Genomic DNA, 16,692 nt, shown 5'->3' with positions numbered 1-16,692 from the left:
GGAGGTGGAGGTTGCAGTGAGCCGAAATCACGCCACTGCACTCCAGCTTGGCCACAGAGCGAGACTCCATCTCAAAAAAAAAAAAGAAAGAAAGAAAGAAAAAAAAGGAAGAAATCCAAACCTTGGCTTTCTTGGTGTTTCCCAAACACCAAACCAGCTGGTGCTGGCCGTGGTGCTGAAGATCTCGTCTCTGTTCCGTTGCAGCATCCACTTGCAGGGAAAGAGCTTGCTCCCACCTTCACTAAGAGATCATGAGCCCAGGTAACAGGGTTGTGGGGACCCTTCCAACATCTTTCCAAGGGGTTGCAGAGCCGAGATGCCCCCACTCTTCTATCCATTGCTAAGTGTTCATGGTCCTGAGCCTCATACCTTAAATCCCACCTCCTAGTGTTTCTTCTTCATAATAGCTACTTAAAGTATAAAGAGTAACTTACATAACTGCAAACCCACCATCTAATTTAAATGTAAAAACCAGTATGACTGAGAATCCCTGTATATCCCTCCTTAGTCTCATCCTTCACTCCTTTTCCAGATCACTAATATCATGAAGTTGGTGTTTATCCTTCCTGTGTAAATGCTTTTCAACCTATTTGTCATCTCCCAGTTTCCTGGACCTGGAAGCACCAATCTCTCTCTCTCTCTCCTTTTTTTTTTTTTTTTTTTTTTTTTTTTTGACAGAGTCTAACTCTGTCACCTAGGATGGAGTGCAGTGGTACAATCTCAGCTCACTACAACCTCCGCCTCCCAGCTTCAAATGATTCTCCTGCGTCAGCCTCCTGATTAGCTGGGATTACAGGCATGCACCACCACGCCTGGCTAATTTTTGTATTTTTGCTTTTCTTTTGGTATAGGAGGGGTTTCACCATGTTGGGCAGGCTGGTCTCAAACTCCTGACCTCCAGTGATCCCCTTGTCTTGACCTCCCAAAGTGTTGGGATTAACTAACTGTAAATCTCTTCTAACCATCCAACCTCTTCCCAAAACTGCTGACAAATGGTTAAGAAGAGAATTTAGGGATTCACTGCATTTTATTCTTCCCACTCCCATCATCTGATAGGGGATGGATGTTCAGGGAAGCAGCCACAAGTGAGGTGAAGAAAGAGACACTAGGGGTTAGGGAAGCCTAGTACAGAGTTATCAGGCCTGTGTAGTAGAGAGTTGGTTTTGCCTTCAACCTAAAAGCAAAGTTGTGAGAGAGGAGCAGAATTCCAAAGTCCCTTATTCAGGGGAGGGTCAATGGGGAAAAGGCTTGATACATACACAAATAGAGTGGACTTAGGGAGTGCCCGAGTTTCTCCTGATCTAAGAGAGCATGATTTAAAGCCATGGTGAGCTGCTGGGGGTGGGGCAAGGGTGTAAGGGCCTTGAACACCCAGTTTTTGGTGGAAGGGTTCAGACCTTGGCTTGGGATTGCTGAGATGAATTGGCATTGGAAACAGGCCATGGGACTTTGTGTCTTGAAAACGTCCCTGACATTCCCTGGGTCCTGAGGGGCCTAAACAGAAATTCTTTGCCCTCACCTAACCAGGCCTGTACCCCTTCCTCCACTGGGCTGTACCCACTCAAGCATACTGCCAGATGGACCAGAGCATAACCAGGGTGATGCTGTAGGCCAGCACCGCCAGCAGGTAAATGTGGAACAGCAGCTTGTCCAGCACAGAGCCCACGTGCAGCCAGTCTCGGGCCACCTCTCGGATCTCATCCCGCTTCTCCAGGAAGTGCCGGATGGAGGACAACTCCTGCAGCAACCCACGCACCGCCAGCGAGGCCTCCCGAGGTGGTGGGGGAGGGCTACATCTGCCCCTCGGGTTCTTCTCCAAGTCCTGGGGTCCTCCCATGTGGTTGCAGTGGTTTCTCATGGCTGGAAGAAGAGCAGAGCATTGGCAGGAGAGGGAGACCTCGGGTGGTGACCTGAACATGGTCCCTTATGCTTCTATAGCCTGCACATTTTTGCTGGGAATAACTTTTTTTTCCTCGCTCTGTCGCCCAGGCTGGAGGCCAGTGGTGCGATCTAGGCTCCCTGCAACCTCCACCTCCTGAGTTCAAGCAATTCTGCCTCAACCTCCCGAGTAACCGGGATTACAGGCACATACCACTACACCTGGCTAATTTTTTTTTTTTTCAGTAGAAACGGGATTTCACCATGTTGGCTGGGCTGGCCTTGAACTCTTGACCTCAAGTGATCCACCTACTTTGGCCTCCCACGGTGCTGGGATTACAGGTGTGAGCCACCGTGGCTGGCCAGGAACAACTTCAGACATAAAAAGTATAAAGAGTAACTTACTTAACTGCAAACCCACCATCCAATTTAAATTGAAAAACCAGTATGACTGAGGATCCTAGTATCTCTGGGTACCTGAGTACCCAGACTCAGACTCATGACTGAGTACCTCTCCTTATGCACATCCTCCACCCCTCTTCCAGATCATTAATACCACGAAGTGTCCTTCCTGTACACTATGGGCTTTCCTCAGCAATTGGATATCCATTATTTCATTTGAGCCTCACAATAGTCTCACAAGAGAGGCAGAGGAGGCGTGATTACTATTCCTTTTTTTTTTTTTTTTTCTGGAGACCAAGTCTCACTCTCTCGCCCAGGCTAGAGTGCAGTGACGCAATCTCGGCTCACTGCAACCTCTGCCTCCCCAGTTCAAGTGATTCTCCTGCCTCAGCCTCCTGAGTAGCTGGGATTACAGGCGTGCACCACCACACCCAGCTAATTTTTGTAATTTTAGTAGAGACGGGGTTTCCCCATGTTGGTCAGGCTGGTCTCGAACTCCTGACCTCGTGATCCTCTCCCCCTCGGCCTCCCAAAGTGCTGGGATTACAGGTGTGAGCCACTGTGCCCGGCCAACTATTCCCACCATATAAAAAATGGTGAAGCTGAGAGAGGTTAGGTGACTAGCCTGTGATCACATACTTGGAGGATCATTTAATGGTGAGACCACCAAGGCTCAGGTGTCTGGACTCTCAATCCACTGCTACTTCTGCTCCATTTTGTTGCCTCAGAGGGGCAGCAGGATGGAGGGTGCTGCTCTCATGTCCATGACTGCAGGTCCTGGACCAGGAAATGCACCTACAGAAGTGGCTTCCTTCACCAAGGTAAATTAGGCACTAGACTGGCAGACTCGTTCACTAGCTCTTGGTGAGATGGCCTTAGATGAGCCAAAAATCTCATGTAAAAGGCCTGGCCCTAGCCAGGAGGAAGGACAAAGAGGAGTGGAGTGGAGAGGAGTGGTTAGAAAGAAAAGCTTAGAGTTAGATGGGCCTGGGTTCTACCAATTCCTGGCTCTGTGATTTAGGTCAAGCAAGTTCTCTATAGCTCTGCTTCCCTTATTTGAAAAATGAGAATGAGAATCCTCTTGGGTTGTCGTGAGTATTACATGTGATCATGTAGACAAAGCGCTTTGCACATGCCTGGCACAAAATGTTCAGTGAATAAACCAACCAACTAACCACCATCACCACCACCAACAAATGGTAGCTATAACAATTCCTCAGGAGGTATAACTCCATATTTAATGTCTCTCTGCCTCATAGGTGTTTGAAATTCTAAAGAATCTGATCTTTGGGCTGTGTATTTGTTGTTTTTAATTTTTATTTTTGAGACAGGGTCTTACTCTGCCTCCAAGTGGGATGCAGTAATGCAAACACAGCTCCCTGCAGCCTCAACCTCCTGGGCTCAAGTGATCCACTTCAGCCTCCTGAAGTAGCTAGGACCACAGGAATGTACACTACCACGCCCAGCCAACTTAAAAAAAAAAATCAGTGGAGATGAGGTCTCACTATGTTGGCCAGGCTGGTCTTGAACTCCTGGGCTCAAGTGATCCTCCCACCTCAGCCTCCCAAAGGGCTGGGATTGTAGGCATGAGCCACCATGCCCTGCTTTGGGTTGTTTAGAATAAGAGTTTTAGAAATCCTAGCGGCAGTATTTAACTGTCTGAGGCAGGGAGACCAATAATTGCCTAAGGGGCATCCATTTGACTTCCCCCATGGGTCCTTCCTAGAGAGAGGCCATTCTCAGCCCAGAGGTCTCAGCTCCTGACATGCTCAGCCTCTGGGATTCCTACCCTCTCTTTCAATACCCAAGGTGATGAGAGGTTGTGTAAGTGAAGAAAGGGTCTGGACTGACACCTTGGGCTGAAGTCTGCCCCTCCCAATAAGGCAGGGCATGGGATGCCATGTGCAGTACAGCACCTCCTTGGCAGGCCACACCCTCCAGAGACTTTCCACAGCATCCAAGCCAGAAGCGGCCCCTCATGTGGACTCTTCCTTTCTGTTTCTCACCTGAGCAGTCATCAGTCTTGGTGGCTTGGGAGGTGGCTGGAGGCCTCTGGGAAGTCGACTGCTCCCGCAGACAAAGTAGCCAGGCGATTCTCTCCAGAACAAGGTGACGCAGCCAGGCAGGCACGGGCTGCTGCAGGTCTTGCTTGTGCACCAGCCGCACAATGAAGATGGTCTCGGCCAAACTTATCACCAGCAGAGCCATGCACACCACAAAGTAGACACCTGTGCAGTCCAGGGCAGAGGCAAGAGACACATACAGGAGGTGGGAGGGGGTGGGTTTCTCACCAGACTGAGCTCTGCTGCCAGGAGAGACCTTACCAATGAGAGGAGTGCCGATGGCAGTGGCCGGCAGCGTGTCAGAAACGATGATCAGGAAGACCGAGTAGCCCAGGAGGAGTGTGATCTTGAAGGAGACCCTCTCACCACTGTTGGGGGGCAGGTAGAAGCCCACGATGTCCATGACCATGAGGAAGATGCTGGGCAGCAGCAGGCTGACCACATAGAAGAGGGGCCGCCGGCGGATGACCACCTGGGATCGGGAGAGGAGCTTGTGGGAAGCCTGGGGCACACAGGCTCTGCTCCCAGGAACCACCCCACAAGCTCAGACTCCTTGTTTTATGGGGCTTCCAGCCTGGATTACTCAGAGAAGAAAACAGACAGACCCCCGTACCCTGTCTCTCAATCCAGGCTTATGGCTGTTTAGAATAAGTAAGGGACATTCACGGAGTTTCCCCATCTACTTCCCTGAAGTTCCAGATGTGTGCAACCTGGAGTTGGACAAAGGCACAGAAGTTCTTCCCAGCATGCCTCCTTAAGTCTACCTGGGTGCGAAGCTTTATTCACCATTTTACCCACATTCACTCCCACTCACGTAGAACTTCATTTCTGCATAGTAGTGACTGCTTTCCATGCTGAACTCCCGAAAGTCGGGCAGCACCCCCAGCAACTCCCATTCTCCCTGGTTCATGAAGACACTCTTGTCGAATTTCACCTTTTCTGGCAAGCGCCACAAAGAGATGTTGATGTCCTGGACTGAGAGAGAATAAAGCAAGCCAGCTTTGGAATCTAGTTCCCAGAGCCTGCCAGACCCTGTGATCATGGGACACAGGTGGGCAGCAACCAAGGGGAGCTGATATCTGATGGCCCAACCTCAGCCTCAGCACATCACCTTCAGCCTCGCTGTCCTCAGCTATAAAATAAGGTACTCATCATACCTCTCTCACAGGGCCGCACTGAGGGCACATGAAGTCTTAAATGAAAACACACAGTGCAAAGAACCATGCAAACCATTAATTAGAAAATGCTTTCTCTCTTTCACACACACACACACAAACACACACACACACCCCTTCCAAACAGCTTTCTAGGTTTCCCTGTTAGAATTACCCATTGCAAAAATGAACAGAAGTCAACATTCTTCACCTTTGCCTTGATGGAACTGCCTGTCTTTAAAAAAGAATTAAGACAATAAGCAAAATCCTCACTTATAGATTGCAACTCCACTTCTCAACATCTGCAGCAGAGACATATGCACTGGGAAAGACAGGAGTATCCATTGCAGAAAAACATTGGAAAATACTGAAATATCCATCAATCATAAAAATGCTTAATAAGCTAGGATGCAACCAAAATCATTAGATGTTTGCATTGGTGGTAGTGGTGAGCACAGCTGCCTTCCAAAATCCTGAGCTATTTTATAGCAGCTAAAATTTTTGAGGATGACCTAAATATGCATGAACTTTGAAAAATGTCCAAGACCTATTGTTGAGTAAAAAGAATCAAGTAGTAGTATACAATAATATATATAGATACATTTATCTAAAATACAAACTCATAAAGCAATTTCCATGTACTTTCCATAGATGTGTATGTGTGTATGTAAATGTGTGGAGAAGGATTTGGAAAAATATGCTGTTCTAGATGAAGTTTCTACTGATAAAAGTGGTTAACTCTTGTTGGTGAAGTTTGGGATTGAGGGTAGAAGTCAAAGGAGATGTTAGTCTTATCTGTAGTTCCGGTTTTGGTCAAGGCAGTCATGCATCACTGTCATAACTTAACTTTAAGGTAATGAATACATCGAAACAGAAGTAGGGAATGCCTTTTTGTTTTTTCTCTTTTTTTTGAGACAGAGTCTTACTCTGTCACCCAGGCTGGAGTGCAGTGGCGCAACCTCGGCTCACTGCAACCTCCGCCCTCTGAGTTCAAGTGATTCTCCTACCTCAGCCTCCTGAGTAGCTGGGATTACAGGCGCCCGCCACTGTGCCTGGCTAATTTTTTGTATTTTTCGTAGAGACGGGGTTTCACCATCTTGGCCAGGATGGTCTCGATCTCCTGACCTTGTGATTCACCCACCTTGGCCTCCCAAAGTGCTGGAATTACAGGCGTGAGCCACTGTGCCCGGCCTGGGAGATGCCTTCTTGCAGCAGAGTGGTGTACACCTCACCAGCCCTCTAGCAAGCCCTTAGCTAGCATTCATCTGCTTGGTAACATTTGCTGAAAATCTTCCTCTGTGCCAGGCCCTGTGCTGGGGATCTAAAAGTAGGCAAGAAATCATGTCCCTGCCCTTTCCAAGTTGTTTTACTTTTTATTTTTATAGGGTTTCATTACGTTGCTCAGACTGGCCTCAAACTCCTGGGCTGAAGCAATCCTCCTGCCTTGATCTCCCAAACTGCTGGGACTACATTTGTGAGCCACTGCATCTGCCCCTTTCTAAGTTTATGTCTAGGAGAGAAGTACACATTGAACAAGTACTTACAAGGGTGACAGAGGTGGGGAGAAGACCAGGATGCCATAAATTGGGCAACAGGGATGGACTAGTCTAGGGGATGAGAGGGGAAACTGAGAAGCTGAAACTTATGCTGCCATCAGAAGGGTGAGTAGAGGGGTTGGACAGGCTAGGTGTGGTTGCAGGGAGCAGGTGTGGGGCAGGATGGGAGAGGGAGGAAAGGGCCAGGTAGCATAGGAGAGGAAACAACATGTGATAAAGGGAAAGAATATGAGAGTTGGGGCTAGAAAGGAAGGCAATTGGGCGGGAGCAGAGTTCAGGGGAGCAGATGAGCCTGGAGCAGCGGGCTGTGGCAGAATCAGCTCAAGAGGGTGTATTGTGTTCCAAGGTACCTGGGCTCCCATTGAGGGGTTTTGAGTGACATGGTCAGATTGCATTTTACTAAAATCTCACTGGCTTCTGTGAGAATCACGAATTAAGGGGGACATGAATGCATGGGGAACCAGGTAGGAGGCTGAAGCAGAAACCGAGGCAGGAGACGAGGGTGGCTTGCGTGGGGATGAAGGGAAATAAATGGATCTGAGAGATGCTTAGTGCCAGATTCTGTTGGAGATATTGGAAAAAATTGTCCCTTACTGAGCATCTTGCAGTCAGTTCACACTCTCATTGAATACTGCTGTATTAATGTAAAATAAGAACTCATAAAGCAATTTCCATGTACTTTCCATAGATGTGTATGTGTGTGTATATATGCACACGTGCATGTGTGAATGTAAATGTGTAGAGAAGGATCTGGAAAAATATACTGGGCTATATGAAATTTCTACTGATAAAAGTGGTGAACTCTTACTGTTGGAGCAGCAAGAGCAGCAGATTCACCTCATGTAGAGGATGAGGAAGCAGAGGCCCAGAGGGTTAATAAGTGGTGAGTAGGCTGGATATGCGAGAAGGCACCCTGGGGAGCACTCCTTGCTCAGGTGTCCCTGGGGTCTCCCAACCTCCACCCCTGCCCCGGCGAAGCCCACATACTCACTGGTGTGCAGCCAGCTGGTGAAGGTCAGCGAGCAGTTCTGGACATCAAAGGGAAAGTTGTAGATGTCGAGGCTACAGGCAGTCACCACCTGGAGGGGCTTGTAGTTCTGAACTTCACCTTGATGCCGAATATACACGTATGGGATATTTGGAGACTTCCCCACATCCACACTGGCCAGGGAAAAGGGGTCAGTTTGGGAGCTCAAGAGGCAGGTCAAGCCCTGGGGGCCTGAAGATCTTGGAACAACTGGGTAGGGAATGAAGTTTGGGGAGGGTACAGGCAGCTGGACAACCTGGATGTTTTGTCTGGCCTCGGTTTTTCCAACCTTCCTATCTTAGGCTTCCTGACCTGCTGTTGTCAAGGCTATTTATCAAGCAGTAATGGGCATTTCTCCTTTATTCCCCTGGCTCCTGGCCACACAAGGCAGGGAGGAAAACCCATGGGCCCAAAAGCCATGGACAGTAGGGAGCGTGCCCAGCAGCCCCAACCTGTCACTGCCCCCAGCTGGGCAAAGCTTGGCTCCCAGGGAGCTTGGTGAAAGCAGGATCTTGTGTTCCATCCTGACTCTGGCTTCTCTTTGCTTTCACCGCTACAAGTTCTTTGAAATGAAAATAATCATCTCTGGGTGAAAAGGAGCTAAAGAAATGGATAGGAATTCGGGAAAGCCAGAAAAGCCCTACAAGACCTCATTCCACTCTCTTAGCTGATCTCAAAGTGGTAGGCCCTCTTGAGTGACCACTGTGGCATGGCGTAGGCTGAGCCCAGGGTGCTAAGCCCTCAGCCTTCTCTGAGTTCAGGCTGAGGGATGAGAAGTCAAGACTAAGGCCACTTCATTGTTGAAACTGGAGCTCCAGCAGAAACTAGCATTTCCCAGAATCCTCCAGCCTGAGCTATGCAGGGGATGGTGTGTGGTCAAGGTCAACTGCCTCCCTTAGAAAAATGTCAGTGGCATCCCCTGGAGTTGGACACTGCTGGGGGTCACCTTCCCTTTTCCCTCTGTCTCCTCAGCCATCTTCCCTGCCCTTGAATTCTGAAACCCAGTTAGTGGGCCCTGAATGAACCTGCAGGATGGGGAGAAGGAATGTTGGCTGGGGTCAAATGGGACCGTGTTTGGCTGCCAGAAATAAAGCCTGGTGGTACCCACTTCGTATTGGAGAAGCGATCTGTGGCCTGTCAGGTGCATGTGTGACCCGGGAGGTCTGAGCGTGTCCCCCAGCTCCAAATCTCCTTTGGGGGCCAGAAGCAGCAGCCACTATCAGTGCTCCATTTTTATTTTTGGGATAGTCTCACTCTGTCACCCAGGCTGGAGTGTAATGGTGTGATCTCGGCTCACCACAACCTCCCCAGGTTCAAGCGATTCTCCTGAGTAGCTGTCAGTCTCCCGAGTAGCTGGGATTACAGGTGCTCGCCACCACGCTCAGCTAATTTTTGTATTTTTAGTAGAGACAGGGTTTCACCATGTTGGCCAGGCTAGTCTTGAACTGCTGACCTCAGGTGATCCACCCGCCTCAGCCTCCCAAAGTACTGGGATTACAGGCATGAGCCACTGAGCCCAGCCAAGTGCTCCATTTTTTTTTTTTTTTAAGAAACATTTACTGTCTCCTTTAGAAGTGCAGCTGTCCCGTTAGGTGATTATAACTCAGTGTGAATTCATTCACTGGTTTCTTTCCCTGTGGCAGGGGCCCTTGGACTACGAAGTACGGAATTTCAACAACAAGCACAGAAAACAAGGAGTTTTCGAAAAGAAAAGAACAGAAAAAGGTGGGGGGGAGAAGACAAAGGGAATTTGGACTCACGCCAGCTTTATCTACAGTTTGCAATTCCTGGTGGGTCATCTCAAATGCAACAGTGACAATCTTGTCTCTCTGTCCCCGGGCTTCTCCAGCCCCTAAGCCTCCCAGCCACCCCACAACTGATAACGGTACTCACAACTCATTGATGAGAATGTCTGGGACCCAGATGCTGTCCGTGGGGATGGACAACTTGGTGATGTTGTCAAAGTCCTCAGGGTTCCACTGGAGAAACTCATCAGTCCAGTACTAGGGGAGGAGCAGGGATGGTCACGGGCAGCCCTCTCCATCTCCAGTGAGGGTCGCCTGCAACTCAGGCAGACTTCACCCTCAGTGCCCAGGCAACAGGTGGGCATCTTCTTGGGAGAAGCAGGTGTCAGTGGCATCCAAATCCTTCAGCAGTAACTGAGAGTCCCCCCACCTCTTCATTCACACTCTGCCTCCACACATAACTCAGCTAGATGCAGCTTTGCCCCAGGAAGGAAGTCAGTCATTTCGAATGCTGCGAGTTCCCCCTCTGCCAGCTGAGAATCTCAGACAAATGACTTCTTGGATCTTGGCCTCAACATATTTATATGGAGAAAATAACATCTACTTCACAGGGTGAAGATGGCTGTTGTTAAGTTTTGATTAGTGTATTCTCCATTTTCATGCCAGGATGGCCAGTCTAAAATGTAAATTTGATCATGTCACTCCCTTGCTTAAAATCCTTCAGGGGTGCCCCATTGCCTTTAGGGTAAAGTTAAACTTCACAGGCAACACAGGCTGATATAGTCTGACCTCCGCTATCTCTCTAGCCTCATGTTTTGGCCATGCCTCTCTGTGACTTCTACACTGCAGCCATATGCAATGAAACACTGCTGGAACCCCTCTGCATACCCTGCTCCCTCTCCCCTATCTTCTTCACCAAGGTTCATTTTCCTCATCCTTCTGGACTTAGCCAAGGCATCTGTCTGCTCTCTTCTCCAGGACACTGTCCATGACCCCCACACTCCAGGCTGGTTGACATGTGTCTCCTCTGTGCTCCCATGGTTAGCACCTTGTCCTTGCTGTGTTGGAGTGGCTGTCTTGTTGCATTTCAGTTGTCAGTACCTGTATCTCATCTTTGAGCTCATGGTGGGCAGGGCCTTGATCTAGTTTGTGTCTCTAACTCCAGTCTCTTAGCACAGTCGCTGGTATATGTAGACTGCCATTCCCTCACTGCTGATGCAAGCAACTGGGGCAGACAAGTGGCCCTAGAGCTCCAGAGGTGGGAGCTTGGCTGGATGTCCTGGAAAAGGAGCTCCAGTCTGCCTGTGCTTGTTCAGGTCCCTTCCCTTTGTGTGCTGCAGTAAGGGATCCCTCTGTGAGGCAGGGACGGAGCAGTATCTCAGGGATCAGCATTCTAGCTTCTTCTTCCACCCCATGCCCTGTCCCATGCCTGGTGGTGGTGATGGATGTGCCATAAGCCATGGGGAGGGATAACAGAGACCCACTTATGCCAGGTGTGTCCTCAGAGCCTCTTGGGCGTGACCTCTGTCAGCTGTCCTCATGCTCCTGCCTCCATGTGTTCAGCCACTTTAGTTTCCCCTCTGCTCTGACTTCTCCCCAACAGCCCCAGGGGCTTCCGGAGCAGGACTCGTGGATAGTGACTGCCACTCTTTTCCTACCCCACCCCAGCTCGAAGCCAGAATTCCTGCCAAGCCTCAGACACATCCACACACCATGGGCTGACCCAGGCCCATCAGAAGCTAAAAGAGTGGGGAAATGGCCGAGGATGTGAGGACTAAGTGGCTGGAACAAACCATCCTGTTTCAATCACCCGATTTGGTTGCTGTCCAATTTGGCTGAATAAAAGGAAGAATGGTCTAGCAAATAGTGCTGGCTTAGAGTGAAGTGGCTGCCTTGTGAGTTCCCCTCAACAGAGGCTGAACAAGCCATAGTTTGGCGTGCTCTGAAGAACTTCGGAAGCCAGAGGGGATTTGGAGGGTTTCTCCTCCACTATCTTTAAGCCTCCTTCCACTCTCAGACCTGAGATGAGGAGATTCCACACTCCTGGATCTCAGGCTGAGGGTGCCTCTGAGCCTCTCCCCTCACCTTCCGTCACCAAGGTCACTGAAACTCCTGACTCCTTCCCAGGAGGATAGGTCCCTATCCCAAGAAACGGGGGCAGGGAGGGGCGGGTCTGCTCACCTGCCGGTACCAGATGTAGGTGGTCAGCACCTGATTCTTCTCATCCTGGGAAAGGAAAGGGAGCTTGAACAAGTAACCCTGTGGACTGGAGGGCCACCCCGCACATGCCAGCCCCTAAAGGAGAGGCTTCCTTCTGCCCTATTGCTTTGGGAAGTAAAAGTGAAGAGCAGGGGCTGGGGTGGGGAAAGTAGATAGACTGGAGCTCCCTGGCCAGACAGGAAAAGTTAGTCGTTCACTAGGGCACACCCAGAAAGAAGCAACAATGATTGATTGATTGATTGATTTTGAGACAGAGTCTTGCTTGTTCTGTTGCCCAGGATGGATTGCAGTGGCATAATAGCTCACTGCAACCTCCACCTCCCAGGTTCCAGCAATTCTCATACTTCAGCTTCCCAAGTAGCTGGGACTACAGGTGCGTGCCACCACACCTGACTAATTTTTGCATTTTTTAGTAGAGATGCAGTCGCTATGTTGGCCAGACTGGTCTTGAACTCCTGGCCTCAAGTGGTCTGCCTACCTCAGCCTCCCAAAGTGCTGGGATTACAGGCATGAGCCACCATGCTCTGCCAACAATGATTTATGTTTCAACTTCAAATATACATATAATGCCAGGAGCAGTGTCTTACATCTGTAACCCCAGCAATTTGGGAGGTTTAGGCACGCAGATGGCTTGAGGCCAGGTGTTCGAGACCTGCCTGGCCAACATGGCAAAACCTTGTTTCTACTAAAAATACAAAAATTAGTCAGGCGGGTTGACTGATTTTAATAGAGTAATTTTAGTAGATTAAAATTAGCAGAGACTGTGAAGTTAGGTCCTGCCTACCTGACCCCAGCACAGAGCCACTGCATCTCTACAACTGCCTTCTTGTTTATCTCTGCACAATGTCTGACCACCTCTTCTGAGCAGTGCACCCCACCCTACTGTGATAGTTAATGAAGGAATTGATGAATAATTGATCTGTTGGCTGATTCTTCAACAATCATTTAGTGACACCTGACAGGCACCAGGGATGTTTGTAAGGCACTGAGGGCATAGAGATGCATGGGACAGTCTTAATCCTCATACAGCTTACATAGAGAGATGGTTAGCATTACGCAGTGTATGAAGAACCACATGTGGGAAGTGACTTCCTCACTGTACGGGTGTGGGAGCAGCAGCCACAGGGTGAGCCCAGGTTTCTGGTTTGGGCAGATGTGGTGCTGCAATCCATCCAGCTGTGGGCAGCTGTGGTGCCAGACCATAGGTCCTATAGGTTCTCAAATGCCTACCAAGATACACAGGGGGTGACTTGTCTCACATGGCCTTCTCCCACCCCCAAAAGGTCTGCCTGTGTGCAGTTCGGGGCTGAGCCTCACCACATTGAGGATAGCATAGACAATGACGTCAATGGACACGGTGGTTGGTTTCCTCCAGTCCCTTACGGGGCGCACGCCCTTCCTGTAGTTGGTCAGAAGGTAATCCGACAGCCTCAGCAGAGCAGGCCTGGTGGTGTTTCGGCCCTGAAGGCCTGCACTCCTTCTGGCTGGGAAGGAAAACAGTTCGAAGTAGACACCAGCCCCCCCAAGTCTTCCCCTGGTTCTCTTGCCCTGGTTTGTAAGCTTTTAAAAGAGATGTATTCCCACCATCTCCACTTTACAAAATTCTAAAATATCCCCACAGACTGACATTCTCACCACTAAAGCATTTTGTCTGCAGAGATTTCTACCATAATTCAAATGGATTACCTTGTAGAAAGGACCTATGCATTCATTGACAGGAAGCAGAGATCTGGCTTGGAAGAGCAGGTGGCACGAGACAGCTGAGGTTCAAAGCAGGCTGAGGGCTAAAAACGGTGGAGAGTAGGCGGCCCATGGGGCCTAAGCAAGGGCCTCTGGGGAGCAACAGGGAAGCTGGCTGTCAGGGTATGATACTAAAAGCAAGAGGGTTGCAAGAAAGCATGACTCCAAGTGCACAATTTCTAAGCCCAAGGGTCTGCATCAGAGTTTTCCTCAGCCGAGGTCAAACCTCAGCATCTGCACACATCATCTACTTTTTGAGTCTGAAACTGGTAAAGAAAGAAGGAAGTGTGGGCATCTGGTGAAAACTGACATTCCCTCTACATCCTGCAAAGCCACCCCAAGAGGATCCTTGCACCCTGCCCCAGGCACACACAAGCTATGGGCGGAGGGCTGGCCCAGTCCACCTTCTAGGGTTGCTGTATGGGCAAACTTGATGGGCTTAGAAAGGCGGTTGGGGCGAGGTGTGGAGGGAGTGAGAAGAAATCAAATGACTTCCAGGGCAGGTGGCCTACGGGAACAATCCAGTAATGAGACAGCCCAGCTCCTGGGCCCTGGTCCTGTTCTATGAAGCTGTCATGTGCAGCTCAGTTTCACACTGGAAGCAGTAGGAGCACTTCCAGAAGGGTGGCCTGGCATACAAAAGTGAAAATTCACGGGATGGTGAAGGGAGTACAACCTAGAGGGCAGCAAAGGGAGCAGAGGGGAGATGGAGCCGGCAGGGTAGTCAGGGTCTTTCACTAACCAGGCGCCAGCAGGCCTGGCTTTTGCTAAACAAGACCGCGTCTTCTCTCATCTTGTGTGCAACTTGGCAACAAATCAGTCCTGCAGATTCCCCACCCTTTCACCCGCTTTTCCCTGATAAGCTGCTGGCTTCCTTCAGAAGGACAGAGAAGAGCAAAGAGAGAACATACACACACACACACACACAGACACACACACTATTTTTTTAAGTGTCTCCTTTGGAATAACATTAATGTGCATATTCTTCATTTAACTTTAGAACAGTCCACCAGCGTGGCTATTTGCAGACAAGGATCCCCAAGCCCCAGAAAGGTGAGCACTGTGCCCTGCAAGTGGAGGAACTGAGATTCAAATGCAGACCCGTGTGCATCTTCACTACACCAGCAACAGCCTGGGTCCTATTGACTGGGATCCTGACCAGCTTGGAGAGCACTGAACTCATCCCAGCAGGCCAAGGGCAAAGGACCATTGCTGGGAGGGACAGAGTTTCTTCTCAGTCAAGGAAGCCCCTGACCACAGTCATCACTTCCAGCTTGCGTTTGCTTAACCTACGGAGCATCCCCAAACGACCACTCCCGGGAGGAAGGACATCTTGCCCAGAGCCCTTTACATCTGTCCAACCCCTGGATGGCCTCCTTCTAATTGTGCCCCAGTGTGCTCCACCCCAGCTCTGTAGGGAGAGAAACCTCCCAGAGGGGAATGAACATGGTCTGCAGCAAAAGGAAGCAGGTCTCTTTGTGGCTAAAACACCCTACATTCAAGGGAGTCAGGAAAGGACGGGCGTAGGGAATGTAGAGAGAAATTGGGTGTCACTGGAGTTTAGTCCTGGAAAGGAACTTGGGGAAACCTCAGACCCAGAGAATGAACCTATGCAACAAAACCAGTGAAGCTGAGGAAAGATGACTAGACTAGTTCTGGTCCCCACTCTGCTGCTAACAAGCTGTGTGACCTTGAATGAATGACCCGCCCCCTACTCCCTGGGCCACAGCATTCCCATTTATAACAGGCAGGGGTGGACCAAATGAGTTCTAAGTTCCCTTGCAGCTTTCATTCAAAGAGTTTAGGGAAGGGGCAAAGAGGAGAGGAGCCCCCTCTTGGTGCCTGTCTTTTTATTGCTGATATGCCAGGCTACTTCTCTGCTCCCCTCTTTGCAAGCTCCGCTCTTGCCCTGCCCTGGGACTCAACATTCCCAACTCTCTCTAGCTTGACCACCATGCTTCAAATGCTGTCATGCTCACAGGTGGTAAGACAGCTGACCTTCCTGCAGCCACACCATTCCCCACCCTCGTCTCCACAGCCCTCCGAGGACGGAAGCATCCCCCGCCGCCCCTCAGCAGATGGTCAGCCAAGTCCTGCTGCTTCCCGAAGTCCACTTACCTTCTCCCTGTGCCAGGAGCGTGGGGAGGAGCAAGGCGAGCAGCGCCTGCTGGACCCACAGCAGCATAGCGAGCTTCCTACGCATAGGAGTGCCTCCGAGTGCTCAGGGCGAGGCCCACCAAGGGCCAGCTTGCCTGCCCTCTGCCAACCTCATGTCCCAGCCAGCCTGCCTCTCGCGGCCACTGCTCACACCTTCTGAGGCTGCAGCCTCGCACTCCCTGGGCCACCAAGGTTGGGGAGCTGCCAGGTTTTCCTGCAATCAGTCCTTCAGCTGGATCATGTTTCAGGCGGGAGGAAAGGGGAGGGGACGGCTGAGAGGGGAGCCCGCCCTAGCTGATGTCATGCTGTGGGAGCTCAGTCCACCCATTCAGCCAGGGTGCTTGGTCATGTTTCCCCAAGGAGTAACTTAGGTGGGGACAGGGGCTGCAGAAGCCCCTGAGACAAGGGTACAGCCTGACCCCCGGGAGGTGAACCAGGTTGCTGCTTTCATTGATGTCCCTTGGCAAGCATGTTTCTGTGGCACTGGACTGGGGCAAGAGAGGGTGAGTCAGGCAGGAGCAGGTGGGCCATTCTCTTACTCCCCAGAGTGACATAACCAAGCAGGTGACTGGGCACCTCTGCAGTTACAGGAAGGGTAACTGGGGTCACCACAGGTCTGCCCTTTTGTCCTCGTCTAATTAATCAGACTTAAATAGTAAAATATATGTTAATAATAAATATACAATAAAAATAAACTTTTACTATACGTATTTATTTTATGCATTCTTACTGTACATAATAAATACATGT

General features: G+C 50.1%; 1 protein-coding gene across 3 annotated transcripts; it reads right to left on the bottom strand.

The window, feature by feature from the left end:
* Positions 1-1,008: 1,008 nt before the first annotated feature.
* HTR3A (5-hydroxytryptamine receptor 3A) lies at positions 1,009-16,221 on the bottom strand. 3 transcript variants are annotated; one of them, XM_025356864.1, is made up of 9 exons: positions 15,904-16,221; positions 13,363-13,529; positions 12,007-12,051; positions 9,974-10,083; positions 8,045-8,214; positions 5,158-5,318; positions 4,605-4,815; positions 4,287-4,508; positions 1,009-1,860 (listed from the first exon to the last, which is right to left on the bottom strand). In XM_025356864.1, exons 1-9 carry the CDS (start codon positions 15,986-15,988, stop codon positions 1,562-1,564), a joined length of 1,470 nt encoding a protein of 489 aa, XP_025212649.1. In that variant the 5' UTR covers positions 15,989-16,221; the 3' UTR covers positions 1,009-1,561. The 3 variants fall into 3 exon arrangements, with proteins under 3 accessions (XP_025212649.1, XP_025212650.1, XP_025212648.1); XM_025356865.1 differs by lacking the exon at positions 15,904-16,221 and adding an exon at positions 13,732-13,807; XM_025356863.1 differs by having other exon boundaries at positions 4,287-4,815.
* Positions 16,222-16,692: the final 471 nt, after the last annotated feature.

This window comes from Theropithecus gelada, chromosome 14 (genome assembly GCF_003255815.1).
Source record: "Theropithecus gelada isolate Dixy chromosome 14, Tgel_1.0, whole genome shotgun sequence".
Classification (NCBI taxonomy): Eukaryota; Metazoa; Chordata; class Mammalia; order Primates; family Cercopithecidae; genus Theropithecus; species Theropithecus gelada.
The sequence above is the reverse complement of the archived record's forward strand: the minus strand, read 5'-3'. Positions and strand labels throughout refer to the sequence as shown.